Consider the following 10,523-nt stretch of genomic DNA (forward strand, 5'->3'; position numbering starts at 1 on the left):
GTACCAGGTCTCTGTTTCTTTGCACCTCATCATTATGCTGGAGTCATAAATTCCACATGCAATAACTCCTTGTCACAGATATCTGTGTAACCCTACAGCTGCACCATACAAAAACAAACAAAAGTAAAGCAAATTAGCTATAACCGCCAGGTCAATTAGGAAAACTGCAATTATAGCTGAGCAAAGTCAAAACAAAGCTCTGATCAGGTCAAGAGGGGTTCAGACAGAGCAAGCCTAACAAGCCTCAGCCTGGAGGACTTGCAAACTCAATGAAAAGCCTGTGGCCTATTACTAGCAATGCCAGTACTGTGCTTACTGCGCTTCAGGGCTATTTTGTCAGCTCTTGCAATTGAGAGACTATGGTTTTTCTTCTGTGCACCTTCCTGGAGAGATGACTATAGCTCCCCCAGACAGACAGGCTCAGCTCACTTCTTCTAGCCAATCAGTGGATTGGTTTCGAGCATTTTCAGTATCTTTGCCCATGATTTATACTCTCAGTGTCCATGACTGCAGTGGTATTTTTAGTGGTGTTCACTAAAATAACAATATAACACAGTAATCTGGCTCCTGATGTATTTGTTTTTAAATGCTCTTTGACATGATAATTTTGTGATGTTCTGGGCCGTGACTTTGTGGCATGTCAACCAACACAGGGTAAGGACAGGGTGGTCTGAGCCCAGTAACTCATGTCTGAGAAACAGCAGTGCTATGCAGGGAAAATCTAGTGATGCTTTATTTCTTTCTGAGTTTTGCTAACATATGCATAACACTGGTTTCATGTGCAGAAGTGCTGACATACACTTCTGGCTTACAGTTTTTTTCTATCCCTGACAAGTGAGTGAGTAGCTAGATATTCTGGCCACATCCTAATAAGCCCTCCATTCACACGCACACTCACACACACACACAAAACAAAGCAAACAAAAAATCAAAGAAAGAAAGAAAGAAAGAAAGAAAGAAAGAAAGAAAGAAAGAAAGAAAGAAAAAGAAAGAAAGAAAAAGAAAGAAATGAACAAAGAAACACTTGCAATAAATGGGGGTCCTTTAAGCTTCATTTGGAGAGAGAATGTAAAATAGTGTTTTCACAAGTGCTTATGGACTAAGGTGAGGAAGTCCTTACCCACAAATCTGGGCTCTGGCTTTGCTTTACGGGAAACCTCAGTTCCATCAGACTGCAGAAGAAAGTTAACAGGTCTCACTCCCTTGGTAAAGGACGCTGGGGTGAAAGTTCAATGATGGGACAAGGAGCAGACAGGTGGCCGTGAGGGACTCAATGACCATGAGGTGGCATGTCACCATCGCATAGATCCAGTACATGACAAATCACTTGCATAGGTCTTAGGTTTTAGCAATAGCAAGATCAGCAAGGGCCCAGTTTAATTCCTGGCACTGGGACTGGTGGGAAAATTTGGCACCCATCTTTCCCCATGGGGTTCATCCAGGATTTTTAGCACTCATCTCTCTATTGCAGCAGAGTACCTAGAAAAGAGAGTTACTACAGTAAGTAAAGGGTGGAGAATGGTTTTGTGAATGATACCTGGATTTAGGCAAGGGATCTTTGGTTAGGGAAAGAGTTGCTAGGGTGGACATAGGGCTGTATAATATAAATGGTGTAGGAAAAGTAGACATGAAGCAGTCTCACTACTGCTCATCTGTGAGAACAAAAGCTCTGAGTGAAACTGTGAGGCAGAGCATTTAAAAGAGAAACAAATTACCCTGAATGAAATGGTGGCATCGAGCCCAAAAGGGTGCTGTGGAGGCTAGAAGTGTGAATAAACTCAACATGAAATAAGGTGTATTGATGGTGTTTCCTTGGCAGTTACCAAACAAAATGGTCCTGATGCAGCCTCTGGGCCAGCAAAACTGGAGGCTGCTGATTGCCAGAGCTGGCAGATAAAAAGGGAGAACCCCCATGTACCACATTTGTTCAGCAAAAAGCCACAAACCTATCACACACCTCTGGGGACCAAGCTTTGGACATGGCTCACAAGCAGAGGACACTGCAAAGCACAGGTTGACAGCTAGGGCAAGCCTGCAACTGGTTTTTAAAGTCCTTCCATAGCCAGTGATGTTGTTCCTCTGGCCACCTCCATGCCAGTGCAGCACCCTGGCCATTAATACAAAGTTGTTCCAGCAAAGGAACAACTTTTGAGCCACTTGGAAGCTGTGTATGAATCCAGAACTGTAGTTCATCCAAGCTGCATCTCACTCTGGCAATGGGAAGCAATGTGGGAGAGGTGAAAATCACTGCAGAAACGTCTGCCAGACTTTGTGCTTGAAAATAAGAGTGTTTGCTCTGGTGATCTCAATGGGTGGATCATAGGATCACGGGGAAATCTGGTCGGAAGGGGGACCTCAAGTGGTCTCTAAACCAAGTTCCCGATCAAAGCTCTCAGTCTGATATCAGCCCAAGTCCCTCAGGGCTTCATCCAGTTGAATCATGAAAACTTCCAAGGATGGAAACTGCACCACCTCCCTTGGAAACCTCATCTAAAGCAGATGCTACACGGGGGACTTTAAATAGCACCTTTATTGATGATTTCAAATATCATGCTACATGGGACATTTTAAATAACATCTTTATTGATTATTTCAAATATAATAAGCAGAGTGATAATTACAGGAGGACATTTTTCCTGGTAGATCTTGAAAAGGGTTTTATAGGAAAATGAAGAATCAGAATTCCAAATTCAGGCCAGAATTTAGTAAATCCATACACGTCACCCAATCTTCCCAGAAAAGGTAGTTTCTCACCAGTGGATTTTGTGAAAGAAATGTTGATGCAAGGCCTCTTCCAGTAGGGAATAATAGGAAATGTCTTACATAACTGCTCCAAGACTGACCACAAAACCAAACTCATCCCACTATATAAATAATAATGAAAGGTGAAACTGGAGTTTGAAATTAAGTAAAATAAAATAAAAATTATCAGAGGACAGGTGCACTATATATAAACTTATCGAGCACTGCAATTTTAGCACAACATTTTTATTCTGCTCAAAAGGGTACAGAAAACAAAAGAGATTTCAGCCTCCTTGGATCAGATCACTGGCATGGCATAGTCTCCGGTCTCATATTTTGGAAGTCCAACTTCTTACACACTAAGAAGGAAATCTAGACAGAACAAAGGACCAACACAAAACTGTGGGGTGGAGAGGACCTGCCACATAAAAGCAAATTTCATCTGAGAAGTCTGTTTGATTCAGCTACTCTGCTGGTGAATACCTGGGGAAAAGAATGCTCTAAGGAGGCGTGGAAAGCCCTTAGCTCCATGTCTTTTGCTTTAAATATATCATGTACACCAGAAATTTTTAGTTCAAAATCAACCACATCAGCACAGCAAAGAAACTCCAGAGTTATATTTGTGGGAGCTGTTGAAGAATCAACCCAAAAATTAGTGTTGGGACTTCCTGAGCTTTTCTTCTCTCATGGCAGGTGGGTGGGTACTAAAAACGCAATTTGTGGGAGCTCTTGAAGGTAGTCCATGAGGCATCCAAATGCAAAGCTGGGCTGGGGTTCATTCTCTTCTTCATTGGGTTCTTTGGCTGAAAGGAACTTTCTCCTGCTCCTCACAGTCTAGTCCAGAAGAGAGCACAAAGGGAACTTGCTAACATGCCAACTGACACAACGCTGATCCCCAAACTAGCTGCACCATCAGTGTTGCACAAGTCAGTGTAACAGCAGGAGACGGGGCGCGTCATGCCAATCCCATCCACGTCAGATGGGATGCAGACAGAGGAGCACATCTTGGTGACAGTTGAGACTCCCACAAAGGGATAAACTACAACAAAGCAAGGAAGAAGGAACAGTTAGGAATGGGAGGAATGAAGGAGAAATCTCTTTGTTCCTGGATGAAACATTAACTACCTTTACCTCCAAAGTCTTAGTTATAGTTCAAACACAACGGGACCATTTCCTACCAGGAACATAAGAAACAGTTCTTGTCTAGTGGTTCCAAGCTGAACAGCACATTGCATCTTCTGTGCCTTGTCTGAGTCAGCTTTTTCCCACAAAAGAAAGTATTTTTCCCACATTTTTCCCATTAAACATTCGGTCTCTGCTTTGACTCTATCCCTTACCTCCTTCCTCCATTACATGCAACCAGAGCCTTCCCAGATGAATCAAGCAAAAGAAAAACCTCCATCCTAGCAGTTCATTTCTTTATTTGGACAGGTTTTGACCTGAAGGGTCACTGTTCAGACTGATGATGCCTTCCTGAAAGCTCCAGAGAACTCAAGGGCCTCTAGTTGACCAGAACTCAGTGTTGCCTCTAGCTGACCAGAAGTTTGCTTTCCCACTTCACTGAGCCTGACTCACCTCTAGCAGCCTCTCTACCCGACCCAGCTTTCATAACAGTTCTGTGGTCAGGACAACACTGTTTAACCCACACCCATTGTGCAAATCATACAGACACTCTGGAGAGCCAGAACTCTCTAGCTCTGTACCTCAGATTCAAGCCAACACATTTCCTCTAACCATTCTCAATGTTGAACATTAGCTATGAGCTAGTGCTCACTCCTCTGAAAATAGCAGGAGACTGCTCTTCGCCCCATGAAATATCACTTATAAGTTTGGCATTATATAAATACCTTATAATGAAGGTATTATATACCTTTGGTATTATATAAATACCTTATAATAAAGGTATTTCTCCCCACACCAGACGTCTGTGCTGGAGAAACACAGATTCATGTTAAAATACATGGATAAAGAAGCCTTGCCCTTACCGTCCTCCAGGGAATACATGGTTGTCTTGCACATGGTTTCATTCTTACTGCAGTTCTGGATCTTCATGCACTTCTCAATGGCTGTAGGTTCATGGCAGGAGTAGCACTGCAAGGTTTGGGCTATAAGGAGGACAAACATGAGACTGGACTTACTGTAGACCATTAGGTTCTGTCCATGCCTAGAAAACTCTGTGGAAGATAGCTCTCCGAAATTATCACAGGTTGCACGGGGATAGATTGGTAAAATATATTTGTTCCAAGGGGAATGAAAAATACATTAGTCTGGGCATCCAAACACAGCCTCAGATGTAGGTTCAGACCTCTCTGTGACAAGTCAGGAAAGACAGAGCTACATGCAGTAGGACCCACAATACAGGAAAATCCTGTCTACACTTGGCTGCTGAATGTTTGGGTCCTTCTGCTCGTTTTGTTATCGAGGGGTGGTGGCAAATTGTTTTTTTCCTTTTTCAGGTAGCTCTGAAGTAGTCCACAGAAGAGTTTAAGGGTAATTTTACTTATTTTTTGGTTCTGCACCCCAGAACTTGCAGTATATATGTGCTGGGACAACCCAACATTAAATGAAAATAAATGAAGATGATAAAACAAACAGATCAATATTATATTCATAAATATAGGGAGGAAGAGCAGTTTGACCCACCTGCTTCTTCCTTATTGTTGTGGGGTAATTGCATTGCCTAAGACGAGGCTGCCTGTTCTGCACAGTGGCTGGATGCCAGCAAGACAGGCTTAGTGAAACACAACATCTTGGTGTTTGAATTCTTTGAAGATCTTGCCCCAGGTGCCAGCAGCCAGCTAAGACATGCAAAGAGCCAGGAGAAGCCCAACCCTTCAATTGTGCAATTTGCAAGATGTTTTTCTTTTAACCATTATCACAATTAGCTAATAGGCCCTGCTTCACATGTTTATGACAAGCCACTAACCATCCTGCTTGCCAGCCAACCACATCCCCAAGTTGTTTTTATCTTTTATTCCCACCGGACAGCAAACACACTTGTAGCTGATTTACCCCAACTGTTCTTACTCTACATCTACTTTTCTCCTTGTCATTACATTAACAGAGCATCAGAAAGAGATCTGGACACACCAAGAAGTCAGACTTGAGCATGAATTGCAGCAGGGAGAATTTCATTTGGTGCTGACCACTGTTACCTCTCTCCAAAGACTGGGACCTCTTGGGTAGGAGATTGTCCCAGAGATAAGAAACTGTCTCCATCATATTAACTGAGCCATGGGAGTAAGTTAAGCGTGACCCTTCCCCTCTCCTGAGATTCTGGTTCTTTAAGAATGTGTTAAAAGTTGTTTTAAGAAGATAACTCTGGGAGCAACAATGGACTCCATGGGGAGATGTTCCGGGCTGCTGTGATCTAGAAAGAGGCCATAAAAAGGCACTTTGGTACCCAAGACCCCAAATCCAGTCCAAGATAGCTCACCCTGCCTCATCTCTCACAGTCTCCTAGCTTCCCTTTATCACTTCCCCGTTGGACTGAAATTGCCTCCTAGACATGCAGAATAACCACAGCTTGAGCCTGTCAGTGCTTAAAGTCTTTGGAGCTGGAGAGGTTTCATAGGGAGATACCAGGGAGCCCAGAGCACAATGACATAGTGTTCCCAGAGCACTCCTGACCCTCCCAGAGCATTCCAAGCTAAAGACATCAAGCCAAAATAGTTGATTGATATTTCCTATGACCCAGCTCTAAGGTTCCAAGGCAACACAAGCCATTTTTGGACAAGCTGTCTAGAGCACTTTGCTCTCTGCAGGTCTTGACAAGGAACCCAACACTTGATCTTGGTCCTCTCTTCCACTTGCCAGCCAGACACCTGCAGGCATAGCAATGCCTTGAAGGCATAGCAATGCATTTTGGTACCAACACAGGCCAGCAGCTCCTCCTCAATAACATGCAGTCCTGTCTGGAAAGCCCTTCTTATGCCATCTGTGTGGCAGTCCTGGTGAAAATACTTTAAACCCCATTAAAAAAGAAAATTATTTGGCTCATCTCAGCACACCTGAAATAGGCTGTTATAAGAGCAGGCTGAGGCAAGCAAGTCATTTTATGAAAACAGACACTACCTGCAGCTTCACCCTAATTAACAACCCAGAAAGAGCCCTTTTATAAGTAGCCCCAGCAATTGTCTTGCTTTTATTCAAAGCTCACTTTGTTATCCTACTTTGTTCACTGTGGACTGATGCTTTGTTTGTGTTAATTCTCTGTCTGACAGCTGTCAAACGCATCTTTAGGGAGGAAGCTTTGTCATTATTCTCAGATTTCATGATACTCATCCCCTGACAAGTCAAAGCCACAGAATTTGTGTTTATCTTTGAAAAATAAATAAATAAATAAAATACAAAGGATTAACTCAAAGGAATGTCAAATTAAAAGATCATTGTCCCCAACATGTGCAAACCTAGTATTTTCATTAACGTTATTCAGACTAGCAGGTTCAAACATAGGTGAATATTTTAAATAGTAGCTATGAGTATATCTTTTTTTTGGAGGTTAAAAAAAAAAAAGTAGTACTTCAGTAGTCATGGTGAGCTGGCATCTCACAAAGCAGAGAGGAAACACCATAACTTAAAGACTTTAAGACTTGGGGAATAAAAGCCCTGTTTAATCAAGCTCTGGGATATATGTCTGGCGTATCTCTGAAGAGTATATATTAGAGAAGGTAGCAGAACTGCAGTGATCCCTTTTTTTGATTTAAGCGCTTATGAACTTACACACAGACAAGAAGACATGCAGTAGCTTAAAAATGAAACCACAGGATGAGAATGAATGGGGACAAATTGCAAATTGCAAGCCTTCTTTAAAAGAGGAAAATATAAATTCTTAAACTATTTCAATGTAGATATAACATCCTTCTTGGTGAGCTGAAAGCAAAAGAGAACATAAATAAGCAAAAAATGTTGGAATTTCTTAGAGATTTTGCTAGGTTCACTTAGATATTGGTAGATCTTCCATCATTCACCTCTAACTGCCTTTCTAGGAAGTGCCATAATTACTCAGATCCCATTCATGTCCAAAAGAAAGCTCAGAGATTCTGCAGACGCATCCTGGCTTTCCTCCAGCTTTGCAGAGGATGAAAGAGGAATTTTCTTTGTGAAAGAAAATTCTCCTTGCCAAATCCACTATGAAGTTTCCAAGATTTGCCCATGTTTGCCTGCTAAATCAAAGCATACATCCTGATGATGTCTACCTAAATGGGATGGGGAAGTGGGCAAGGAGCAATGTGGTGGCCCTGGACCACACAGGAGCCTCTTTTCCCCAGCTCTTGACAAAGTCTCATTGAGCAGGATGGAAAAAAAAAAAAAAAAAGTTGATGAGTTAGTCCTAGACCAAATTTGTATCCAACCCCGCTGCTTTTCTGTTTCATGAAGTGTTTTCAGATGACCACTTCCCCTAAGGAGACCTGACAACAAAGTTCCTTTCTTTCCAATCTGTCCTCTGTTAATTAAGGACTTTCCTCTCTGAACTGCTGCCTATTGACAAGCAGACAAGAAACTTTTGAATGAATAGGGTATAATGACGAAACATATATATATATGTATGTATATATATGCCCTTTCCTAGAGACCAGTGATGACTGATCTCTGCAGCAGCAGCTGTGTTGAGTGCATAAGGCACCCATTGATCTTGGTACAGCACAAGCAGCCCAAAGCTTTGGACTACCAGTGACTATGTCTTAGAGATAATAGGACAGTCAGTGCATTACACCACAAAAAAAAAAAAAAAAAAAAAAAAAAAAAAAAAAAAAGACACAAAAAGTCCTGTTAGAGATAACAGGACAGTCAGTGCATTAAACAAAAAAAGACACAGAGCTGCTGTGCCAGCCCTTGCTCCCCAGACAGCATCTGTCTTCTTCCCCCAAAAAACCTCCAAAGCCCCCTTCTTTCTCCATCCACCTGCCTTCCCTGGCAGAACCCACTCCATAGACACAAAGATGGCAGAAGGAAAACATTCTTACATAAAAAGGAAATAAATATGTAAGAAAAAATCCTGGCTCATTGTCCCAGCCAGGCATTGATAAAACCATACCCTGCACCAGCTGGATCCAGAGATGTCCAGGGTATGTGTGTATCCCAAGAAAATCCACAGCTCCTTACCCTGCAAAAGACTTGCCTCGAACATCAGGGCAAACCCCAGCTCTGAACGTGCCATCAGCAATATAAAATCAGTTTTTGAGCAACAAGCTATTCTGGTGGCAGTATGAAAGAATGGGGAGTCTATGCCAGGATGTTCTGTACACCTTCCACCATTAGAGGCTATGGCATCACTGCTCATGTGGGGCTGGTGCGATAAGGGGATTTCCTACTGCTTCGGGAATGTAAACAGCTAATTGCCATACACCCCTCCATGCCTGGCTCCATGGAGCTGGTGATGGAGAGGAAGCAATCGAATTTCCCCACTGGAAATATAAGGGTAAGGTTTGCATAGCGTCCCTGAAGAAAGGGGATTCATGGGGCTTGTTCTTTACTTCCACATCCCAGACAGATCCCAATATCAGGTTGATGTTGTCCACCCAGCAAGGTGGCAAGTTGCCAGTGGGGACAGCAAGGAGGCAGGGAGGATGGTAGGGGTCACACTCCCTATGGTGACAAACCCCCAGATCCTCCCTCAAAGGAGCAAATTTCCCAAAATACATCACTTTTTTCAAGGTGGTCTGGCAAAATTGTTCCTGGCTTCATGCAGACTGCACTGCGTTACTAAATGGAGCTGGAAAAAATCAGCCCTGCAGTACGTGGGTCACCAGCTTTGTGTCCCAGCCTGTCTTTCCCACTTCTGATGGCTGAAGTCTAATGAATTATGTGTGCAACATATAATTAGAGAGACCCGCTACACACACTGCATTAAACAGGCTGGCTGGCTTCAGGGTTAAATATCAAAAGAGGAACATAAATTAAGAAGGAAAAGAAAAACAAACAAAAAAAAAAAGAAAAAAAAAGAAAAAAAAAAAGATGAGAGTCGTATTGAGCAAGAACACATAAAAAGGGGGGACTGAAATTTGCATTAAAGAAATGACACGGTATAATCACCTTTCATTTTTAACACTTCTTACAGAGCCTGAACTAACAGTCCCAATGAGACCATGATGGTCCTGAATGCCTGACAGGATGGAAATATTCCCAAGACAGGTTTTTGCTGAAAATTCCTCAAAGTTGGAGGCACGGACCTCAGTGGGAACAGAGCACACCGCACCCCTTCAGCCTTCACCTCCCACAGCGGTTTGGATAAATTGGAGTGGGAACTTACCAAACTCCATGCAAGTGATGGCAACAAAGAGAAGAGGCAGAAGCAGCTTCATCTTGCGCGGGCTCTTGTCGCCTGGTCACTAGGCTGCCACCAGTCTTCACCACTGGCTTTAATGGCACACCTCCTGGTGCCTTGCCACATACCAATTCCAACCCAAGATCCAATTCTACTGGAAAAACAAGTCTGATCGAGCCATAAACGTATTGAATGATCCACAAAGCAAGCCCCACCTCCCACTATATCATCATTTCTTTTCATGTTCCTTGGAGAAGAAAATGAGGGTTTACATGGTGGACAATAGCTGAGGTGCTTAAGCTAGATCCTTTGTGTCTAGGCGTGATGTGCAAGCCTGGGGGTATTAAATCGTTCCAACATCTCTGCCTTGCCCTGCAGCTTGTTGATATTTCTTCTTTTTTTGGTAATGTTTAGAAGAACCTGGGTTGTTTCCATACATCTTGAGAAAAATAATCTGTAGCTGTGAACAGCAAGGTGTTAAATCCCATGTGCTTTTTTCCTCCATGCTTTTTGC

The 10,523-nt window shown here is 42.8% G+C and overlaps 1 protein-coding gene across 1 annotated transcript; it reads right to left on the bottom strand.

Annotated features, from left to right (window-relative positions):
* Positions 1-2,510: 2,510 nt before the first annotated feature.
* On the bottom strand, positions 2,511-10,270 carry LOC121065022 (ly6/PLAUR domain-containing protein 2-like). The gene is made up of 3 exons (XM_040547432.1): positions 9,995-10,270; positions 4,728-4,847; positions 2,511-3,781 (listed from the first exon to the last, which is right to left on the bottom strand). Exons 1-3 carry the CDS (start codon positions 10,044-10,046, stop codon positions 3,570-3,572), a joined length of 384 nt encoding a protein of 127 aa, XP_040403366.1. The 5' UTR covers positions 10,047-10,270; the 3' UTR covers positions 2,511-3,569.
* Positions 10,271-10,523: the final 253 nt, after the last annotated feature.

Source organism: Cygnus olor, chromosome 2, assembly GCF_009769625.2.
Source record: "Cygnus olor isolate bCygOlo1 chromosome 2, bCygOlo1.pri.v2, whole genome shotgun sequence".
Taxonomy (NCBI): domain Eukaryota; kingdom Metazoa; phylum Chordata; class Aves; order Anseriformes; family Anatidae; genus Cygnus; species Cygnus olor.